Consider the following 24,406-nt stretch of genomic DNA (forward strand, 5'->3'; position numbering starts at 1 on the left):
ACTAGCCTAACCGAGTATTGAACTCGTCCCTTACCAAGTTGCCAAACTCGACCAAAGGTTTACCGACTTGAGTAAATAGTGAACTCGGGAGCTCCTCAGAAGCCCCTTCGCTCTTGCATTACTCGGTGCTTGGGGGGCAAGTGTACTGGCCTAGCCGAGTATTGAACTCGTCCCTTACCAAGTTGTCAAACTCGGTCAAAGGTTTACTGACCTGACCAAGCAGTGAACTCGTCATTGCCAAGATACTAAGCTCGGCCAAGAAACATAGACATTGGAGTATCACATCGACCCAAAGAGGCCATGTCATCAAAAGGATAAAAATATAATTTTGTCATCGCGCCGCAATCACAAGGTAAAACCCTAAAATTGCCAATGTGCCGGTAGACAAAGATAACCCTAAAATCATCAAGTTACGCCTACTATATATGCGATACATCTACCCTATCAAGTACTAATTTAAGCATCAAAGTCTCTTTTGCAGGCACCACCCCGATCTTGGAGCAACCAACCTACGAATCAGTGGAGGCTCACCAATCTCATCAAAGAGATCGTCATTAGACCAATCTCAGGTGAGAACAAATTGTATAGATACATGTTGTATGATGTATGATGATGATGATGATGATGATAAACATTGATATGCTATTATGATTAAGTTGTCTAGCATTGATATGTTATGTATGATGAATGTGCTAAAGTTTGCATGGTTAGAGTGGTGTATAAGCATTGATATGTTATAAATTGCATGGTTGAAGTATTGAATAAACATTGGTATGCTATTATTGCATGAAATTTTTTAGCATTGATATGCCATTATTGAATGAATTATTGAGTATTGGTATGCTATTATTGAATGAATTGTTAAGCATTAATATGCTATACTTTGATGAATTGTTAAGCATTGATATGTTATTATTGGTTGAGATGTTAAGCATTGGTATGCTATACATGATTGGTGTGATTTGATCTATATATGCATTGACTTGTGATAATGTATATAGAAGATGTATGTTGATGTGTTGATGCTAAGGATGTTGCGAGCATTAAAGCATGTTGATTGACTTAGGATTAGAAGAAGAGATGTTGTTTAGAAAGTGAAGATCTCATATAAGGAATCTTGTTCTTGGGCCTTGGGAGGCTAATTGTTCAAAACACTCATTGAATAGGTATGAAATACTTGGAGTGAATTTTATTGAGTCTCCTCTAGGTCCTTAGCCAATGTGGAGTAAAGTATGAAGTCAAAGACTACAATCCTTAACTGATTACTGGAAAGGTTGTGTGATTCCTCACAAATAGTTAGTGGGTTAACTCTACGTGTGACTTGGTAATGTATGTCAAGGTCGTGATATGCCTATATTCAATTATATTATTTCTGATAGTGGAATTGAATTTTCCTAGTGTAAGTGATGACACCCGAGAAATCAAAAGTTAAGGATTGGTATCCTATTTTAGCTATGATCGAACAAACACATTTTGGTGTGAAAATGATTAGGTTAGTTCAGTAGGGTCAAGTTATTTAGATAGCTCTAGTGTGTTAGGGGATCTCTGTAGGTGAATGCATGATGATGCATTAATTGAGGTGTATGCACATGATGTATTGTTGATTGGTGTGTTCATATGCATTCAAACATATTGGTATTGTGTTGTTTGGTGAATGTTGTAAATCATAAGGTGTTTTTGTTGGTTTACATGTTGGTAAGTAGTATAGATGTTCTTTCCTATACTAGTATGCTTTTGAAATCTAACTTACTCTTACATGTTTTTCATGTGGTTTGGACTACGATGATCATGATTTTTCATGGGAGTAGGATAGGGTTAGCTAGAGTGGGCTTCATGGAGATGTTGTAGGGCCATTTTGGCGGCACAGTCTTGTCTTGGACTATTTTTTATGGTTTATATAGTAGTGTTTGACCGACACTTAAGATTTTATATTACTTTATACTAGATGATTTTCCATATATTGTATATATTTTTAGAGTTGTTTTTAGTTGCACTTATACTTATATACATGTCATAGTATGCGTATTTGTGTATAGTGAGTATAAAATCTTAAGCATCTGAGTAATTCCACTACTAGTTGGGGATTCCACAAAGTGTAATAGACATGATGGGTCATTATATTTTATAACTTAAATTATAAAAAATGAAGAATAGTGATAAATTGTATATACTTTTAAGATTGTTTATAACCTAATTCCAGAACTAATCAAATAGATTTATCACATCAATTAATTACAACTTAGTTACAGGACTCAGATAGTTAAGTTAAATAGGAAGAATTCGATAATTTTATTGAATTTCTTTATAGTGTAGTTGGAAAGAAACTTTAAGAGAATAATTTAGTTTTTATGAATTTGAAATTTTTTGTTTAAATGAAGAATTTATAAATAAATTAAAATTCAAACATTTGAGAAAATTTTTAAAATAATAGAATTTCAAATCGTTTTAAAAAAATAATAATTTAAAATTTTTCATATTATTTTTCTTGTTTAACATTATCTATATGTCTTTTATCTCTCATTTATATCTCTTCGTCTCTCATAGAGTTGACGAAATGAGTCGAGTTTGTCGAGCTAGCTTGAACTTGTCTAATAAAAATAAAAATATTTTTTAATTATTGAATTTTAAGATTATTATTTAAATTATTATATATTATCTAATATTAAAATTATTTTTAAATTATTAAATGTTAAAAAAATTCCTAATGTTTATTTTTATAAAGTTCATTCTTAAAATTTAAATCTCTGAACTTTAGTAACATTCACTCAAACCAAGAGTAAATTTACCTAAACTTAACTCATGTTCTACATCAAATTTTAACTGTTGAATTAAAAGTTCTTAATGTATAAATCAGGCTTGCAAAGTTTTAAAATATTTGAAAACTATTTGATACATCATTTCATTAATTCAAATAATTTTTAATTTGAATTAATAAAATAGAGTATCAAATAATTTTCAAATTTTTTAAAACTTTGCAAACTTGATCTATGTGTTAAAATTTTTTAATTTGATAGTTGGATCGATAAAATTTGATATAAAACATGAGTTATTTAGTAGAGTAAGTATACATAGACTTATTTCACTTAATAACTCATATTCTTCATCAAATTGCAATGATCTAACCGTTGAATTAAAATTTTTTTAATGCATATACCAAGTCTATAAATTTTTAAAAATTTTAAAAATTATTTGATACTTTATTTTATTAATTCAAACAAATATGTAAAATTATGATTATTCGTCAATTTGAATTAATGAAACAAATTATCAAATAGTTTTAAATTTTTTAAAAGTTTACGGACTTGATTTATATATTAAAAATATTTAATTTAATGATTAAATCATTAAAATTTGATGCAGAACATGAAATATTAAATAAAGTAAGTTTAGGTAGATGTACTCTTGGAGTAAATGAATCCCCTCTCTATTTTTTTTTTTTCTCTCTCTCTTTATATATATATATATATATATATATATATATATATATTATAATCAAATACGTCACTTTAAATGTATTATGTTGTTTATTAATTGATCTCATCAACTAATTTTCAATTCAAACATATACCTTATAAACTTGTAGACATTTGTTTCGCTAAATACACCCTTAATGTTTTTAATTCCTCACTTTGTTTTTGAAAGTAAATCAAGTATGTATTTAAAATATTTATTTAATAAGTAATAATGAAAAAACAAAAAATATATATTAAAATTTAACATTTAATGTCATTTATATATTTGTCATTTTCCTACTCACAATTCATAATTTAAGGAGCAACTTTATCTTATTATGTTGATTAACTTTTATCTTTATAATATAGTTGTCAATTTATGTCCGGTCAGCCCATAAATAAGGTCGGTCTAAGCCACAAAAAAGATAGCTTAAATAGAACGAAGTCATTTTAGCTTAATCCACCAAGTCCGATAAACCCAATAGGCCTAGGTTAAGTTGTCCCACAAACTTACAGGTTGACTCGTTAAACTAATAAGTGGAATAATCTAAACTATTTTGTAAATTTGTAATGTATAATAAAATAAAATATAATAATAGTAATAGTCTTTTACTTTTTTATGTTCACTTATAGAGTTATGATTATAAGTTTAGAATTAGGATTAGTTGCTATAAGAGTTTTGCTACTCTCATTACATCGTTGATGACTTGACCTTGTGACTAGTCCTCTCTATTTTATTTATCAAAGAAGAAAAATACACAATCACACTCGTGCTTGTGCTCATGGAGTCATGATAAAAGTGAGATTAGGGATATTAATGATGAAGACAAGATACTGAAAAAAAAAACTAAAAAAACTAAGTCTAATACCTCTAATGTATGCAATTATTATGAAAATTGATCTAGTTAATGCAAATGCAATGATTGTGGAAAATTGTATACATGTAAATCTATTAAATGTTTCATGACATGATTTAGTATCAATTAATCATATTATAATTTTTTTATTGTAAAAAATAGATTTTATTTTTTAAATGTGTTTCTTTTAATTAGGCTAATTTGGCCTGATGCCTAACATGGGCCAAGTTGGGAAAAAAAAATAAAAGCCTAAAAATAAAATATAGGTCAAGCTAGTATAACCTAAAATAGTATTTGGTTCGTGTAGATTAGGTTAGGTCAGACTAACACAACTTATTTAACACCTTATATTTCAATATACTAAGATATATATAATTGTATCTTCACAGGGTACAGTGGTAATTTTATCCTTATTTGTAAATCTCCTGGTCCTCATCCTTCAAATCTTTTGCCCTTATCTGTTGCCTTGCTACCCTTGACCTTACCTAATCGAAGAGATAAGCCTTTATCCACTGCCTTGCTATCCTTGACCTTACCTAACCGAAGAGATAAATGTTTTTAGTCTTATCTATACGAACTTGATAAATGTCTTTGACCTTACTTATCCGAGAAGGGAAATGAGTGTACTTACAAAAATCACTCCAACACTCAAGTTCACAGTCTTAGTTAGGGTGACACAATTAATGTTATAATAAATGTGAACTAAAAGCACCTTAATACATCATTATTTATACTAACCTTATTGAAGTGTTTGTTTGGATAGTCCTTAGAAGGGATCTAAGGAGTCTTCGATTTGTCTTTCAATCAAGCTCTACCAATATTCTTCTACTTTATTCTTAAAATACTTATTCGAATAGTCTTCAGTAGGGATCCAAGGAGTCTTCAATTTACCCTCTAACTAAACCTTAACAGTATACATACCCTCAAACTTTCAAGATATTTCATATATAAAATTAAGGAAAATCTAATCAAAGTGTCTCTTCAAATATTCTAGTAAACGTTACACCTCATTAATTTCTCTAACAACATTGACTTTGAAATGCTTTTCCTATGAATAATCATGCCTCTTAGTTTTCTTTCTTTCTTGAAATGAGGTAGGTGTTTCTTTTTGCAAACATTCGAAAGGTTGTTTATTGACAATTATTGATTTAACTTTTAATTAGATGATTGGCACCCTTAGTATTATTTGTTCCCCTCCAATTTCTATTACTATGAATAAAATTTACTTTTATCAAATTTATTGTTCTAACACCGACTACTCTCCAATAATTTCTTGTTCTGACACCGACTACTCTCTTATAATTTCTGGCTTTGAAACTGAGTACTCTTTTGTTTTTTTTTCCTTCTGAATTTCCTACTTTAAAAGGTAAACATGAGTAACTCTTCCTTTCCTTCTTTTGAACACTCATCTTCCTCTGCTTTTTATTTATCTTCCTCATATGAAAGTGCTCCTTCTAACGTCATATTTCTTTTGAACACTCGTCTTCATCTAATTTTTTTTATTTATCTTCCTCCTCCGAAAGTGCCCCTTCTAACGTCATAATAGAACCTTCCGCCGAACCTGAGAACCTAGACCTTGATTCTACCGAAGACATCTACAAATCAAAAATTGTCCCCAATTTTGAATGGATTCATGATGTTGTTGCTACCTACAACTCATTTCAACGACCCGAGATCCCTTTAAAATTTTGTAACTCATGCTAAAATTTCTTCTTTTTGTCCAACGAGGATCCATTTCTTATATTTGTAAAATGTTGTAAAATCGATGCCTATCTGATCGAGACTTCATCTTTGCCTAAAAGAGCCCTCAAGATAAAACCAATATACTTCTAAGACTGCGTATAACCTAATTCGACAACCAACCGAGTAGATTTATCATACCAGTAAGTCGGTTACAGAACTAGGATAGTTAAATTAAAACGGAAGAACTTGAAGATTTTATTTGAAAGTTCTTAAGAGTGTATTTGGATGGAGAATTTAGATAAAGTAATTCATTTATTTGAAGAATTTTAAATTCTTTGAAGTGAAATACTTTGTTTAGATGAAGAATTTAAAAAGAATTTAAAATCCAAGTATTTGTAAAACTCCTTGAAATAATAGAATTTTAAATTCTCTAAAAAATGTAAGAATTTGAAATTCTTCATTTTTTTTTTCTTATTTCACTTATATATTTTATCTTATCTTTTCATATTTGTAATTATTGAATATTCAAAAATAGTTTTAAAATTATTAAATACTATCTAATATTAATTTTTTAAATTATTAAATATTTAAAATTGACTAATATTTATTTTTGTAAAATTTTATTTAAAAATCTCAACATATAAATATATTTTTAAAATCAATTTACTATGATAGAATCAAATTATCGTATCTAAATTAACAATTTTAAATTTTAAAAATTTGAATTAACTTATCCAAACAAAACATTTTAAAAATAATAAAAATTGAAATCAAAATACTTCAAATATTAAGAATTTCAAATTCTTTAAATTTGTAAAATTTCTCATCTAAACATACCATAAAGAAATTTAATATTTATTGATTGATTATATGATTCGGTATGTATTTGTCTTGGGATGATGCTCTGATATTCAAGCAAGTAAATTATACCTCCTTTCATGAGAACTAGTTTCACGCCCTAGTCATACTGCAGTCGTGAACAGTTACTGATTATATGGTAATCAAAATGGCATTTCAGAGTAACAGTTACCGCTCAAATCAAACAAAAGAGCAATCAAATTCACTGTCTGTGATACTCTTCGTAGTGGAAAAAGATATTTTATAAGAAAACGAAAAGACTGAAGCCTGATCATTAGTAGTATCCCGCCTATTATGGAAGTGTACAACTACAAAAAAAATGTAAAATTATAGGATGCTCCCCCCTCTCATCTTAGCTACTCCCTCGTTCAAGATAATAGTGGTGGTATGTCGTGTTTTGTTTGAACCTTGAACCATATTTTGCGTGAAGCTAATCAGCCAACAGATGTTTACTAAACTTGATTTATCCCTTCATTTGCGATAATTTAGTTTTCTCTTCAGGCACCAGAGTTTCTGATTTATCCCCTATTGCCTGGGGAATATTAATGAATTGTGTGGTGGGACTGAGGACCCTCCCTATCATAAAAAAAATGTTTATACCCACTTTTGCAATGATGCACGTTTAGCAATTAACACCCTCTCATATCTCAATGGTTGTCGCATACATTAGGGAGGTAATACATAGACTGTTACATTTCCAAAACAGCCTTAGTTTCATAGTTTTCAGGACATTTAATATCGTTGTGTTTGTTGAGTACAAAACACTCACGTCGCCAAGCGTGATCAGTTGGAATCTGTTCAATTATAATTAGAAGACTCAGAACACTGGGGACCCAGAAGCGCAGAAGGAAAGAAAGGTGAGAATGGGAAGAGAATTGCTGAAGCGACTCCAACTAAAAACCAGCAACAAAATACGAGAAAATTGTTTGCTGATAAATTAGTCAGGCGCTGAGAACAGGAAGCATAGTAGACATCATTTACAAGGGCAATATAGGCAACATCTGTAACCGGAAATCAATATAATAATTAACCAGGCATCATGCAGGTGCTTGGAGATTTAAGTAAGCAAAAGGAAAAACATCAGACGATCCTTTGTTTTAATTCCCCTGATTTGTAGTAACAAAAAAGGGACTTGTAATTTGTAATTACAAAAGTACTCATCATGACAGGTCCTTCCATGCTTCTGCCGGTTATTTTGGGCACAGATGATTTACAAGGAAATGTTTTGCAAAAAACTTAACCACAATTCAAAAGAATGGATGTAGTCCAACTGCAAATTATGTTTTGTGAGTAGTTTGGACATGTTTCACAAATCCATTCCAGTACACTATTTTGTAAAATAAGAGAATAGGAAATGAGAACTAGATTATTATTTTTAAGTAGATCCAATATGACCATTTCAATACTTTCAATACATTGTTTGAGTATAATTATTCGAATTTGAAATGAGTACTAAAATATAACTTAGGCAAATGCTTATTTGTCAAAAAGAGCTGGTCTAAACTATTTAAGGGAAAATTCGTAAAGAAAAATGGCTTAAACAAAAGACAAGGCACACGATCGGCAAGAGAAGCATTATGAATGAAATCCTATAAACAATTGGTACTACAGTACTACCAAGGCATGAATAAGAAGCGACCATCCCTATGTACAACAGAAGCTAAAAAATGAGCAATATTTACCTAACGAATCAAGAACTGGAATGAGGAGTTTTGGAGGCCATGGCGGCCAAGGAGTCACGGAAAGCCAAAGCCTGAGAAGAGACGGGCTCATCATGAGGCGTGGAAGGTGCAGTCTCGGAGTCTTGAAATTCGGAAGCGAGGGCGGAGAAATCCTCCCTCATGAGCAAACAATTGTGAAGAATGGAGCAGGCGGCGATGTAGGCGACGGTCACACCAATTTGCATAGAATATGACAAGAACTGGGGTTTCACTTTTCAGAATCGAATTTTCCCACAGGTCTTTGGTAACTGGTGCAGCTGCCATGTAACAACTTCACATAATTAAAAGACCATCTTTCGATTCAAGCCACAATACACACTAACATGCCATAAATGAAAAAATTGAAACAAACAGACAAAAAAACATGAGCCTTAAATCACAGTGAAATATTTCAACATTAATTCCCTCCTTTGTCAGGAACGTGGTTACATAGAGAGGGAAAATTTTCTACTCATTAACAAACACTTGTTTCAGACTTCTACATGGTTGACTCTCGTCTTTTTCTTTTGAGGCAGAGGGGACATTTTCATGATTTAATTTCAAACAAACTAGCAAGTCTGAAAAGGAAACAATTTAAATATATTTGAATATACAACAATAACATCAGGTAGCCCAAGCATCCAATCCTATTGATATAATAGCCAAAAGAAGCGGAAGGGCGTGGGGACGAAAGAACTTTTCAAGCTCTTCAGATGAGAAAACAATTATGACAATTCAAATGATCAAATTAGCCTCAGTCCTAAAAAACAAGAGGAAAAAAACTATTACAATAATGCTAGCAATTCAAACTAGGAATGAACACAATGATGAAATATCAACTAGGCTACACAATTTCCTTGAAATTTAAATAAGCAAGGATAAAAGATCAAAAGGATACTTAGGTATATAATGCTTCTGATCTGTAATTACGAAAATATGTCATCATGACAGGTCCTGTATGCTGGATTGTCAGGTTGAAGCAAGATATAGGCAATAAACTATATGTTACGTGCCTGTCCCCCCTGCCTCTGCATGTTATTTTGGGCACAAATGATTTAAAAGGAAAAGTTCTGCAAAACTTAACCACAATTAAGAATGAATCTATTCCAACTGCAACTTATATTTTGTCAGTAGTTTGGACATGTTTCACATATTCATTCCACTGTGGATACAATTTTGTAAAAAAGAGAATAGGAAAGGAGGACTAGATTCTTATTTTTAAGCAGATCCAGTATGACCATTTCAACACTTTCACATACATTGCTTGAGTTCATTTCTTCAAATTTGAAATGAGTACTAAAATATAACGCCTAATATTGTTCTTTTCAGTCACTCCAAAAGCTAAAATCACATGGTAACATTCTACAGACCCTACGAAAAGCCCAAGTTGGAAAATGCTAAAAAGTATGAAAGTTAAGGATCAAACAGCACCCTTTAAGTGGAAAATGAAAAATACATTAAAAAAAAAAAAAAAAAAAAAAGTCAGGGTACACGATCGGCAAGAGAAGCATTATGAATGAAATCCTATAAAGAAATTGTACTACAGTACTACCAAGGCATGAATAAGAAGCGACCATCCCCATGTACAACAGAATCTAAAAAATGAGCAATATTTACCAAGCGAATCAAGAACTGGAATGAGGAGTTTTGGTGGCGATGGCGGCCAAGGAGTCACGGAAAGCCAAAGCCTGAGAAGAGACGGGCTCATCATGAGGCGTGGAAGGCGCAGTGTGGGAGTCTTGAAATTCGGAAGCGAGGGCGGAGAAATCCTCCCTCATGAGCAAACAATTGTGAAGAATGGAGCAGGCGGCGATGTAGGCGACGGTCATCTTAGGGTCCTCGGCGAGGGGTTGGGAGAGGACGGCCCAGTTCCTCAAGCTGGCGGCGGTTCTGAGGGCGGGAAGGCGCATGAGGCGGTGAGCGGCGTTGAAGTTGTGTTGGAGAGAAGAGGGGAGAGGGTGGGGGAAGGGGACCATGAGCCAGGGGAGGAGAGGGTAGTGGGAATCGGCGATAAGGTATTGGCGAGAGGGGGCATTGAGGAGGGTTCCGTTTTGGATGTCGGAGAAGAGGGAGGAGGATTTGAGGATTTGGGAATTGGATTTGTGGGAGGGGAAGCCAGCGGCGAGGGTGAGGATGCGGAGGGAGGAGTCGACGACGAGCTGGGCGGCGAGGGAGTGGAAGCGAACGCAGAAGAGGATGCCGCAGCAGTTGGGGAGGGAGGAGAGGGAGTGGAAGGGGAGGGAGACTTGGCGGAGGTCGGGGGGGAAGGAGAGCCAGAAGCGGAAGTTGGTGCAGAGGACGCGGCAGAGGTGTTTGACGCAGAACTTGGCGACGGGGAGGGGGACGGAGAAGCGGGCGGCCAGGGAGGGGTAGTCGGAGGCGGAGGCCAGGCGGGAGAGGCCGATGGCCAGGCGGAGTGGGGCGGGGAGGTTGAGGGGCGGGAGATGGGCTGGGTCTCGGCAGTCGAGGAGTGGCTCGAGGAGGCCGGAGAGCCACTCGAATGTGGAGGAGGTCATGAGGAAGGTGTTGCGGAAGGGGTCTGGGGTGCGGGTGAGGGGATTGGGGGTTGGGAGAAGCGCTTCTAGGGAATTGCGTTTGCGTTTGCGTTTGCGTTTGCGTTTGCGGGTGAGGGTGAGCGCGAGGGTTGTGTTGAGATGTTGGGAGTAGAGGAGCAGTGGGAGTAGGGAATGGGAATTGGGATTGGGATTGGGATTGGATGGGAAAATGTGAAGGAGGAGGAGGAGGAGTTGGGAGATGAGGGAGGAGAGTATGGCGGCTAGTTTGCGAGATTCCATGACAGATTTTGGATTTGGGGGAACGGAAACCGAGGTTTCTTGTTTCTTTCTTTCTACAGTCAACTCACTCTGACACACCTTCCCTTTCATTGGCTCTAACCGTATCACCACCAACCAACCTTCCATTTCGGCGCCCCCTTCCCTTCCCAAAACTTTAAGAACCTTCTACGCCCGCATATTCTACCATAATAACATTTTACGCTTCACATTCCTATGCAACTATATAATATAAACCAATAAATTCATAAAACACAATGCTAACTTTTACAAATTTTATCTTATTTACAACTAAATCATATACATAATATTCATTTTTGCCGCTGATAAATAAAAAAAAATGAATACTTTTTATAAAAAAAAATTATTATCGATGTATTTGTAAAATAATTAATGGATTTGTAAACACGGTCTTAGTAAAAAAAAAAAATAGTTGCTAGACTAAATTATAGAATGTATTTAATTTTTTATTTAGAAATATTTAAAGTATGGGATCGCTTCTATTTTAAAATATTATTTATATATAGAAATGTTTTAATTTATTTTATTTTTAATTTAAAAATAAAATAAAATCTTTATCCAAATCTCTTGATATCTTCATTAAATAAAATGACAAAAATACTAGTAGAATAAGAAGGCAATTTACTTAAATATACTTATATTTTCTAAATTTGTGAGAATTAATAATTTTTTAAAACAACAATGAATGCTTAATATTTTAAAATCAAAGTATAGTTATGTAAATTTTTAAGTTTTACCAAATAAATTTGGTTTCTACTTTATTTATTGAAACTTAAAAATTATTTATACTACAAGAAATGTTACATATTGTGACATATAAAAAGTATCACTACAAGTATAAAATATGTAGGTATAAATCAATTTAACATGTAATTACATATAATTTGTGTTAATTTTGAATAAAACTTAATAACATATATTGTGTATCACTATAGTTTATATCTACATTTTTAATAATATACTAACATATATTATATAATGTAGATAAAAATAATTTTTTAGTAATAAATATTGTGTCGGTATATAACAATTTTATTTTTATTATTATCTTATAATAATAAGCATGTTAAAGAAGAGTATTAAAAAATATATAAATAAGATTTTTATGTTTGTATTGATTCATACTTCATGGAAAATTTTCAATTTGACTATAATTTTTATGTTTGTATTGATTTTTTGTGACATACAAAAAATATTATTATAAATATAAAATATGTAGGTATAAATCAATTTAATACATAATTACATATAATTTTAATGTTAATTTTAAATAAAATTTAATAATATATATTGTGTATTACTATAATTTATATTTACACTTTTTAATAATATACTAATATATATTGTATAATATAAATAAAAATAATTTGTTAATAATAAATATTGTGTCAATATATAACAATTTTATTTTTAGGCTATAAGCATGTTAAAGAAGAGTATTAAAAAAATATATAAATAAGATTTTTATGTTTGTATTGACTCATACTTCATGGAAAATTTTCTTTTTATTTTAACTTTTTATTTATAGCGATTGACTAAAATAAATTTCTGTCATATAAGGAAAATTTCCAATTATTTATAGAGAATTTCTACGGTACCCTCTGTAAAAGAAGGGTACCGGTACTGTCGGTGACGTGTCGATGATGTGTGATCCAAATCACTTATAATTTTATAATTATTTACAATTCAATATCCACGTCAATTATAATGAAATTCACGTTTTTTAATATTTTTTCGGAGTGTTTGCTTCGTGTTTCTTCCTCTTTTTTTTTGAAATGTTTGCTTCGTGTTTCTTCCTCTCAGCGGTAATGGTCCCCAATAGGGTTATCACAGGGCTTGGGAGGGGAACCAGTTAGGAGCAAGATGCGGGGTTTACCTCTCACGAAATTAGGGTATTCGGGGTTTTGGAGGAGTCAAGCCTTGCGTTCTTCGTCCCAATTGCGGATCTTGGGGCCCAGGCTGTAGGTCACGTTAGGGTTCAAGGGGGCTTGCTCGTCGGGGTCGTTGGGGTCGGCGTCGGAGCGGATCTTGGCCAGGATGCAGTTGGTCTCCTCCACGAGATTCTGGTTGACGGCGTCGGCGTCGGAGGAGCCGAGGTTGACGCCGATGGTGCCGCGGAGGACGAGGATGTCGTTAGAGACAAAGGTAACCTTGGAGGAGTCATGGTCGACGGTGGAGAGGAGGGAATAGTGGAGGGCGAAGGAGGAGGGGAGGGAGGAGTGGTAAATGGCTGTGGCGAGGGAGTTCAAGAAGTAGGGAGGGGAGTGGGAGACGGAGGAGCAAGGGAGAGGTGGGAGACGGAGGGAGGGGAGAGGAGATCGTATAATTATAAAAATATTAATAAAAACTTAAAAATAAATAATGTAAAAATTTAAATATAAAATAATTGTTATTTAAAAGGTTGACATGGCATTTGACATGATATTTAGATGATGTGTACATATACACATTAGCTACAGTTAGGGGTGGGTAGACGGACCCGGGTCCGCGGACTGGTTCGTAAGTCCGCGAATTTCGCGGATAACGGACCAGTTTTTTTCAAATCCGTATGACTATGTCTAATTTTTGAGCCCGGCCCGTGAAGTCCGCGGACTTAGCGGATTTAATTCGCGGGCTCGCGGGCTAGTCCGCGGACTTCACTAATTAATATTTTTAAATATTATGATTTTAATATTAAGTTGTGTATTTAATTTTTTAAATTATTATGACATTAAAATTATGTTTAGTTGATAGGTATTTGTCATTTGAATTACTTTTATGACATTTTGATGCTTTTATTATTGAAAGTTTGGTACTATTATTTAAGTATTTGTAATTATTTTTATTTTAATATTTTAATATTTAGTATTTTAAACCATTTTAACTATTGATAAATTTTAGTATGATAAAATTTAGCTTATAAATAAAAAATATTTTTTTCTTCTAATTTTATGTATTTTTATTTTTTAAAAATTTATTTTTTTGAACCATTATTTAGGCCCGCGGACCGGTCCGTTATCCGTGGATTTTGGCGGGCCGGGTACGGACTTAAAAAATAAGTCCATTTATTTTACGGACCGGACTTATCCGGCCCGTTTAAAATGCGAGTTTTACGGACCGGGCCTTAAACGGGCCGGACCGGTCCGTATACCCACCCCTAGCTACAGTACCAAAACCCCTCATTTATCAGGGGTACAGTAGCAACTCCCTTATTTATATATACGTGTGTATATTCCGGTACTGCATTTTATTCTGATGTCATATTTAAACATTTTAAATTAATCTCTGAAAACTATGGCTTGTAAAGAAAAATGTAATTAGTAAACATTTTTTTTTTCCTTATCAGTCGAATTCGAATTAATTTTTGTTTATCATAAATTGCTCTATTCTATGATAAATCACCTAAGCCACGTTGGGATCAGATCAGTTAGCCGTAACTTTCGATTATTAATACTTCAAAACATAATTACTCTAAATATTGGTGGTAGAGGTGTAATCATGAATTCATGATGATTTTGCTGAGTATTAACTTATTCGTGGTTAATATAATCATCCAAAATATATTTTTTAATTTTAACGTAAAATTCTTTATTTTAATCTTTATACAAGCAAGTTCAATTTTATCATATATTGGCAGTAGGGATGGAACCAGAGTTTAAAGGCTACTAGGGACCCAACTAAAAAAAATAGTCTAATGAATATACACGTTAACTCATTTATATTAAATATCAACCGTTATTTTATGTAAAAATATTTTTAAGAGATTTTCTTCGACGAGTATATTTTTAGAGAAAAAAATTAATTTTTTATTTAATTTAATTTTTATTTATTATAATTATTTTAAATTTAATTTTAATATTTGAAAAATAAATTATTAATAAATAAAAATAATATTATGTTGTAATATAAGTTTTTTTATATCATAATCTGAAATTAGTCTTCATATATTAAATATGAACATCTTTTTTTTTTTTGTGAAAGTGTTGGTCAATTTTATTTTTACGAGATGATTTTATGAATTTTTTTAATTTTTTATATAATTTAATTTTTATTTATCATAATTATTTATAAATTAAATTTTGACATTTTTAAAATAAATTATTAATAAATAAAAATAATTTTATAATAAAATATAAATTATTTATTATAAATCTTAATAATATATATTTAAAAACATCTATTTATATAAATTTTAAATATAATTTATGTATTTAAATGTAATATTTATTTATATATAATTTATTATAAATTTTAGTTACATATAATTAGCAGAAAAAGACATTTTATGCTCTCTTGTAAAAAAAGAATAAAACAAAAAAGAATAATTATTTGAAAGTGTGTCGCTCTATTTTTAAAAAATTAAAACAAAAATGTGAACAAGAAAAAGGCCTGTCACTTTTATTAACAGATAAGCATTTAACTTGTATATTGTACATGTTAAAATATTAGTATAATTTATATATTTAAAAATATATTTTTATACAAATTTTAAAAATAATTTATATATTCAAATATAATATTTATTTATAAAAATAATTTATTATAAATTTTAACTATATATAATAAATATTTATCATATGCATTACACATGTTAAAATACTAATTAAATTTAAAATATAAATATTTGTTCTTATTTATTTTAAAATGTTAAATATATTAATAGTCTATCAAAATATGGATTTTAACCGACCAATCTTCATTTATAAATTTGACGCATATTATATTTTTGAATTTTAAGATCTTCCTTTTAAAGAAGGCATCAAATGCTGTTGGTTTCTTCATAAAAGAAATGATAAATGCAAATATATTAATAAAATTATATAATAATATTATTTTTTACATTTATTTTTTTATATGAAAATACAATTATTATTTTGAGAACTCATATTTAATAAAGATAATTTTATGTTTATCTACTTTTAAAAAATTAGGATAAAATTCAGATAATTATTTATATTTTATCATCAAAATTTTCATTTAGAAGATAATATATGGATATTTTTCTAGTGATAAATATCTTACATTATATATATATATATATATATATATATATATATATATATATATATATATATAAACTTGATCAAATAATATGATGAAATTTATTTAGTTTCTATTTTTCAATTTTATTATTTATTTTTAGTGTAAAATTAGAGAAAATAAAAATATATAAAAAAACCGTAAATGACACAAGTGTGTGCCTTGAATTATTGATTGCAATTTACAATGGTTAACAATAATAGAACGTGATAATTAATTACGTGGAATTTTATTTTTTTTGACATGACCTAAATCCTATTATTAGAATGAAAAGGTTAAAAGCATGACTATTTATTTAAAGTTTAGGAGATTACTTGCATGCCCTTTCGGAATAGAGGGTTTAGGTGCCCTCTGTACGGACATCCAATCAGGTCATGCCACGTGGCCACTTACTCCATGTCACCCAGGGTGTTGAAACTTTGACCTGAAATCGGGTAATTGGATCTGATCCGCCCCTGCACCATGATCCAACAAACCAACCCGAATAGAGGGTCCCTCTTTTGTCCAATTTGTAAATGCATGCCACCTCATTTTGTTTGCATTGAAACGTGGCTCCATCTATTTCTCTTTAATCGAAGCTTGTCTCCTTTCGTGTTTCGTTGCCTCCATCTTCTTCTCTTAAGACAAGGTTGTTTCCCTTCCCATCGTCGTGTTTGGTTGGATCAGGTGTTGTATCTACGTTTCCATGTTGTTTTCCTTTCGTGTTTCCTTGGATCCGCTCTTGTATGTCCATTTCCATCTTCTTCTCCTCATGCATGTTGTTCTCTATTGTGTGTTTTTCTTTGTGTTTGTTTCCATTTGAAAACCTTGTAGGTTGTTGTTGTGATGAAAGGTTGTGTCGATTTCCATTTGAAATCGATTTGAGTTCAAAAAAATCACAGCTGATTTTCCAGTTTTGTGTGTGGTTCCGGAGGATACGCACCCGTAATCTGAAGTGAACAGTTAGTGGTAAGTTAAATTTTGCTCGATTAAGTCGTAATAAGTTTGCAATTGTGGTCGGATTGTATTTAATTCGCTAGTCATCTACTGTTGGTTTGACGAATGACAACGATTCGCCAATAATATAATGTGGTAAGTTATATTTTCATTATTTTGGCGTATTATAGCCTTCTTTAGGTTCTGTTACTACTTGTAACCTTCATGCAGTGTAGGATTTTCAGTATTCAATGTTGAGAAATTTAAGTTTGAAAAGAAAAATCGAGTTGAACTAAATAGTTTGTGTTGCATTGAATTTGGACTATTATTGACTGTGTTTTTGGATAATGTGTATTTTGGTGAAATATATGATCAGATATGGATAATTTATATAATATAAGTGTTAGTGAAACAAATATGTTACGTGAATAATGTTTAATTTTTTTCCATTAGTTGATTAAGTAATTTTGTAATGCAGATGTCTAACCTTAATGACGAAGGGTTTGTTAATTTAGATGATCAGAAGGAAATGAATGTTTCTAATAACAATGCATCAGATGAAGAAAGTAGTTGAAGTGATGTCGGTTTTGGTAATGAGGAAGATGATGCGCATATTGATAGTAATCATAATGAATACAAAAGTTTTATGGATTTGACTGTAGACGACATATTGGGTTTGGAATTTGGTAGTGAACATGATGCATATAAATTTTACTTTGCATATGGTAAATTTCATGGTTTTGGGATTAGGAAGGATGACATTGGTCATGATGCAAATGGCAAAATAGTAATGCATCAATTTTTATGCAATAAAGGGGGCTTAAGAGACAAAAAACATCTTATGAGAGATGATAGAAAAAAGGGGCATAGGCCTCTTAGTCGTACTAATTGTAAAGCCAAACTTCGTGTACGGCTTGATCCAAATACAAGTAAATGGAAAGTTGTGTCATTTGAGGAAGGTCACAACCATGAGATGTGCCACTCAAATTATGTGCCATTCATTAGGACTTATCGCGGATTGTCAAGTAGTGATAAGGGTCAAGTTAATTGTTTGCATGAACATGGGGTTAGAGCATGCCATATAATGGGATACATGATGGACCAAAAGGGAGGTCATTTAGGCATTGGGTTTAATAAGAAAGACCTTTTTAACCACATTGAGCGATATAGACATTCTAAAATCCAAGATGGGGATGTTTTGGCTGCCTTAAGTTATCTTCAAGGCAAGGCTGATAATGATCCAATGTTTTATGCTAAATATATGTTAGGAGACAATGGAAAAATGGAACATTTGTTTTGGGCTGATGGTACTAGTAGGTGTGACTATCAATGTTTTGGCGATGTTGTTGCATTTGATAGTACCTATAAGAAGAACAAATACAACAAGCCTTTGGTAATATTTTCTGGAAAAAATCATCATGGGCAAACTGTTATTTTTGGTGCTAGTTTGATTTCTGATGAAACCACCGATACTTATAAGTGGGTGTTAGAAGCTTTTTTGGAAGCTATGTCTCTTCAGCAGCCTAAGGGGGTAGTGACAGATGGTGATGGGGCTATGAGGGAGGCAATTAGGCAAGTATTTCCTATGGCAACACATAGACTTTGTGCATGGCATCTACAAAAGAATGCTTGTCAGAATGTGAAGAATTGCAAATTTTTAGCTGATTTTAAAAAGGCAATGTATGGAAAGTTTACCCCTGAAAAGTTTGAAACATTTTGGAAGGAAATGGTTAGCAAAAACCAGCTTGAAGGCAACAACTGGATTTTGCAAACGTATGAAAAAAGGTGTATGTGGGCAAATGCTTATCTACGAGATAAATTTTTTGCTGGTATTAAAACGACGTCTTTGTGTGAAGGAGTAAATAATTGTATTAAAACTTATGTGAGGAGGAAAAACAGCATGGTTGAGTTGTTGCATAATTTGGAACAATCTCTAAGAGATTACAGGTACAATGAATTGATTGCTGACTTTAATTCATTTTATACAGAACCTGTTTTGACAACTTCGCTTCAAAAAATTGAGAAACAGGCTGCAAAGTTATACACACGTTTTCAAGTTGGTAAAAGCTGAGATACTTGATGTTGGGGCAATGAATGTAGTTGAGAGGACTGAAAATGGTAACAAGGTAGTATTTAAGGTGGAGAAATACTCTGAACAACATCGTATACATGAAGTTGTGTTTGATACTGAAGAATGTAAATTTTTTTGTGATTGTATGTTATTTGAATCTTGTGGAATTCCTTGTGGGCATATTATATGCTCAATGCGGCTAGATCATATCACCTTGTTTCCTACAACATTAATATGCAAGTGTTGGATGAAGGATGCGAAGAGTTCAATTATTTCGTCATATGATGCAGGGAATAATGATAGTGAGATGAGTAATGTGGCACGTCTTAGTGTTTTGGCTTCATCTTGTAATAGACTTTGTGAAATGGCAGCCAAAAAACATGAAACTTTCAATTTCATCAGGGAAGAGATTTTGAAGTTACTTGGAAAAATAGAAAAGAAGAGTGTTATTGGATTGGATAATGAAACATGTGATCCTAATGTTGTGAAGACTAAAGGAGCCTCACAGAAAAAGAAGTTGACCAAGAAAAGGAAATGCTCAAATTGCCATAAATGTGGGCATATAAAATCTAAATGTCCTTTGCTTGATTGTATAGAAGATAATTTGATTAGTATTGACGAATGGTTTGATTCAGGGGATGATGGGGTACAAGACAATGTAATTTTTATAATTCAATATTTGCGTAAATTATTTGTAGTTGAATAATTTTTTTATATAATTATTTTTAATACATGTTAATTGCAGGTGCAAGAAGACATTCGTCGTAATGAGTTTGACATGAATGATAGTACAGATGCAGAACAAAGTTCCCAAAATTATGTAATAAGAAACATGATGTGTCTATGGGTTTGGTTTAAGTTTTAGTTGATATTTTTTGAAGTAGAGATTTTGACTTTATTTTAATTAAATGATTTACAGATACGTAGAAGACAAATTAGACTTGGGGGAGGTGATAAGGGTCAGCAACAAAGATCCTGAAAAATGGAGATGGTAAAGGATATTGTCCCGATGGTTGTGTCTGTTACAATTATTAAATAGAATAAATTAAATTTTGGTATCAACATTATTGTTATTTATGATTTTATTTATTTTGTTTATTTTTTAAATGTGATGAGACAGAGAATTGGCGTTGGGAAGTGGCTGGTAAAGTGTGCAATGGATGAAAAGTAAAAAAAAATTAAGTACTATGTTAGGGTTATTCTTTTTAGAGTAAGTTTTATTTGTTTGTGTTGGGGAAAAATATCATGAATACAAAAAAAAAAAAAAATTGAATGACATTTGTGATTGAAGGAAAAGGCAAGTGGGAATATTGGTACAACTTCTATGGATGATTTTAATGAAGTTGGAGTAACGGCAACTGGTCTTCCTTTCAGTTCTAGTCATGTAGGTGGTAGGCATGATTTGGTTTTACGTGTGATACATAGGGATTGTGGTCCTAGTGATATGGGTGAAGGTCCCCAGTTAGATTTGAAAATATGTTGTACTCATATTATGTGTGTGGAAGATTGTTTAGTTGTATGAATTTAACATTATTTTAGTAAATATTATCAAATATTTTATTGGAAACATTGATGTGAATGTGAACAGTTCTATCAATTACAAACAGTGATTAATTGTTAACAAAGTTATTAGCAAAATAACTTTGTTAACTAAAAATAGAAGTAAATGACATATTTAATGTATAAAACTTATTTATGTAATTTTATAGTTTAAATGTTGAAGCGAATAAGATGATGACTAGGGCTAAATTTAAAGTAAGTTACAAGTGGATAGAATAAATATTTGTTAACATAATTCTTATACTTTTATAGTAGATGCATAATTTTGAAGTTAAAGATTTTTGTAACATTAGAAAATTATAATAAGACTGAAAATGTTATTGGAATGTCAAGTTATTAAATTACACAAAAATGATAAATTTAAATGTTTTAACTATATTTGTATGATAACAATGTATAGAAAATATAAATGGTTTATAATTTTGTTAGACAAAAAATATATATATAACATGATAATAAATAACGTAACCGTGAAAGTAAATTAATGTAAATTTAGTATAGGTTAAAATATAAATGACAAAGGAAATACGAATAAAAATGGTATTTTATAATAACAAATTTTAGTGAAAAAAATTGTATTTTAAAATAAGTAATATAAAATATAAATGAAGATAATAAATACGGTACTTTGGGAAAAAGAATTTTATTATATTGTCCTTAAAAAAAATATTTCACAGTATAATAAAAAAAATTAATTTATTTGTTAATAATGACCCATGTTTACTTAAAAAGTTAGGGTTTCAATACCTTACGAAGTTAAAAAATATTTAACAAAAACATTGATGATAAATAAAAGTTGGGAACTGCCATGGTACCCACGATAATTGAAGGATTTTGGTACCTCAAATTATGTGAACAAATAAATTTAAAAGAAATAAATTCAAAATAACATAAATTTTGGATTAAAAATTTATACAAGATGAATCAATCAAAAAGATTAATTCAAAAAAATAATAAAAGGTCATTTTTTTTAACAAATTAAATTTAAAAGTAATACAATTAAAAAATTAAAATAAATACTATAATAATATTTTAAAAATATTAAAATAAGAAAGACAAATAGTAAATAATACAATTGAAAAATTAATTTATACCATAAATTCAAAAAGTTAACACCAAAGAAAAACTAAAATGTATTAACAAAATATTAATATTAAACTATTTAATTATAATATATGCCATATTAAAATAAAATTTTAAAAATATAAAAATAATATAAAGATATAAAAAAATTTATAAGGATAAATTATTAAAAATATTAAATTAAAATAAAAATAAAATAAGTAATTACAATAAAAAAATTTAAAAGGTTGTATCATTACTCCACAATGTAGAATTTTCTATAAAAGTTTACGGTTTAGGTAAACATAAGGCGTAAAATTAATAGGTAAAAGTATAAAATATGAAGAGGAATTTTGTACGTGAAATACATATGTGGTCTATATTGTGTTAAACCCTAAAGTATAAAATTAATATAAAAAAATATTGAATTCAGATAATATAAGATATAGTCCATTATGAAATTGTACGACATTCGACCTAGGTATGGAGTACATGGTAATCCACAAATGATAAAAACATACAGATAAGATAATGACACATACTTGAATCGCATGCATTGCGTTGATTGAGCCTGCAAGCCAATATCACATTCTACAACATTCTACCTAGGTATGGATTACATGGTAATCCAGTAAACATAAAATCATATGCATACAGATAGCATACAGATACCATATTGGCATCATATAGATGAACGAATAAGCAAAAAAAACCAAATTATATATATTTATAAACAAATATTAACAAACCAGTGATTGTTCGAAAAATAAAACAAAGAACAACATTAAAAAGTTCGATAAAATACAGAAATGGAAGGGACGCAGATCAAGCCCGAGTGACAGAAACCTCCAAAACGCCTCCCCCTTCCTTCGTCCAAAAGTGAACCTTATCATTCACATTAAATTTGCAAACACGCTGGAAGTCATACCATCCTTTTGAAAAGAGGCCTTGGTATGGATACCACAGTATATGCCATATAGCCTGAGTCCCGTTTGGGAGAAATACATTCACCCAATGTGGACGATTTCTGAAATATTTGAATACCATGTTAGCCGGTATTGCCTACAAAAATAAACGAAAACAAATATGTCAAACCTATACGAGATACAAAAAATAATTCCGGACAAAACAAGAGCAAAGGAAAACAAAAATATGTTAAAGAACAACCAATATTACCAGTGGCTTCCCGGGGGACCTCCTTGCAGCCGTAATAGTAGATGACCATAACAACTGTCTGTCATTCTGTTCCATTTGTTGACCAGCAACATTGTTGACCGATGAGGGGGCAAATTTGGTGGTGTAATTGGAGTAAAACATGCGCAAACAGTAAAAACAAAGTTGCTATCACCCAAATACTGAAAAAAAATCAACTTGGCTTTGTCTAGGGCGTAGCTTTGGACGATTGTTTTTATCCCCTCACCAAATAAAGCAACTTCCTTGTTTCCCTGAAGGCAGACGTTAACCTTAATTTGATACGTATTGTCGAATTGGTCTTCGGCAGTGACGTGGCTAGACAATTCATTTCCCCATTTCTTGAAAAAGAAATTAGGAATTTTCAATGTTTCCTGAAAAAAAAAAGCCATGAAAACCCTAAATTAGTGGAACTGTTTCGTCGTCTAGTAATGAATAAGACAAATAAAGAAGAAGGAAATTTTTTACCGAATCAGTGTATAGTGCGAGCTGGAAGTTTGCGTCTTGATAGCCTTGCTTTAGTGGGACTTTGAGAGTCAGATTAGGATTTTAGGGTTGGGGTTGCGCATATAGCACAAGAGCAAAACAAAAGAGACTGGATTAGGGTTTTGAATATGTAAAAACAACAGTTGTGTAAATTAGGAAAAGAAAAAGTAAATAAAAAAATTAGCCAAATAAACAAACGAAGCGAGAATCATAATACCTACGAACGTTCGTTGGCCATGTTCGAACATGGAACAACAACATGGTTGCAGCACAGGATAAGAGAGATAGATTAGGATTTTAGGGTTGGGGTTGCGCATATAGCAGAAGAGAAGAGCAAAAGAAACTAGGTTAGGGTTTTGAATATGTACGAAGAACAGTTATCAAAATTAGGAAAACAAAAAGTAAAAAAAAAAATTAGCCAAATAAAGAAACTAACTGAGAATCATACCTACGAACGTTGGTTGGGCATGTGCGAACATGGAACAACTCCATGGTTGCAGCACCGCAGAAGAGAGTCAGATTAGGAATTTTGGGTTGGGGATGCGCAAATAGCATAAGAGAATTCCAAAAGACACGGTTAGGGTTAGGGTTATCAATATGTAGGAAGAAGAGTTATGTAAATTACAAAAACAAAAAGTTTAAAAAAATTATGCATCTGAATTTTGAAGTGACGCCATGTATTCACGAGGATGGGAAGAGACAGTGGGTTCAAAGTTGTCATTATTGCGCATTGGAAAAG

The 24,406-nt window shown here is 31.4% G+C and overlaps 2 protein-coding genes across 6 annotated transcripts; one reads left to right on the top strand and one right to left on the bottom strand.

The window, feature by feature from the left end:
• Window positions 1–8,412: 8,412 nt before the first annotated feature.
• On the bottom strand, window positions 8,413–11,533 carry LOC109793108 (protein ALP1-like). 2 transcript variants are annotated; one of them, XR_002239266.3, is made up of 3 exons: window positions 10,168–11,533; window positions 9,449–9,578; window positions 8,413–8,828 (listed from the first exon to the last, which is right to left on the bottom strand). XR_002239266.3 is itself a non-coding variant. In XM_020352574.3 (2 exons), exon 1 carries the CDS (start codon window positions 11,469–11,471, stop codon window positions 10,176–10,178), a length of 1,296 nt encoding a protein of 431 aa, XP_020208163.1. In that variant the 5' UTR covers window positions 11,472–11,532; the 3' UTR covers window positions 8,413–8,828; window positions 10,168–10,175. The 2 variants fall into 2 exon arrangements, 1 of the variants encoding a protein (XP_020208163.1); XM_020352574.3 differs by lacking the exon at window positions 9,449–9,578 and having other exon boundaries at window positions 10,168–11,532.
• A 5,133-nt stretch (window positions 11,534–16,666) lies between these two features.
• On the top strand, window positions 16,667–20,953 carry LOC109811092 (uncharacterized). 4 transcript variants are annotated; one of them, XR_014432581.1, is made up of 4 exons: window positions 16,761–17,330; window positions 17,776–20,026; window positions 20,114–20,188; window positions 20,288–20,953. XR_014432581.1 is itself a non-coding variant. In XM_083071121.1 (3 exons), exons 1-3 carry the CDS (start codon window positions 19,388–19,390, stop codon window positions 20,345–20,347), a joined length of 774 nt encoding a protein of 257 aa, XP_082927247.1. In that variant the 5' UTR covers window positions 16,667–19,387; the 3' UTR covers window positions 20,348–20,953. The 4 variants fall into 4 exon arrangements, 1 of the variants encoding a protein (XP_082927247.1); XM_083071121.1 differs by having other exon boundaries at window positions 16,667–20,026; XR_014432580.1 differs by having other exon boundaries at window positions 16,761–20,026.
• The last annotated feature ends 3,453 nt before the right edge of the window (window positions 20,954–24,406 follow it).

The sequence above is a fragment of the Cajanus cajan genome, chromosome 3 (genome assembly GCF_000230855.2).
Source record: "Cajanus cajan strain Asha chromosome 3, NIPB_CcT2T_4, whole genome shotgun sequence".
Classification (NCBI taxonomy): Eukaryota; Viridiplantae; Streptophyta; class Magnoliopsida; order Fabales; family Fabaceae; genus Cajanus; species Cajanus cajan.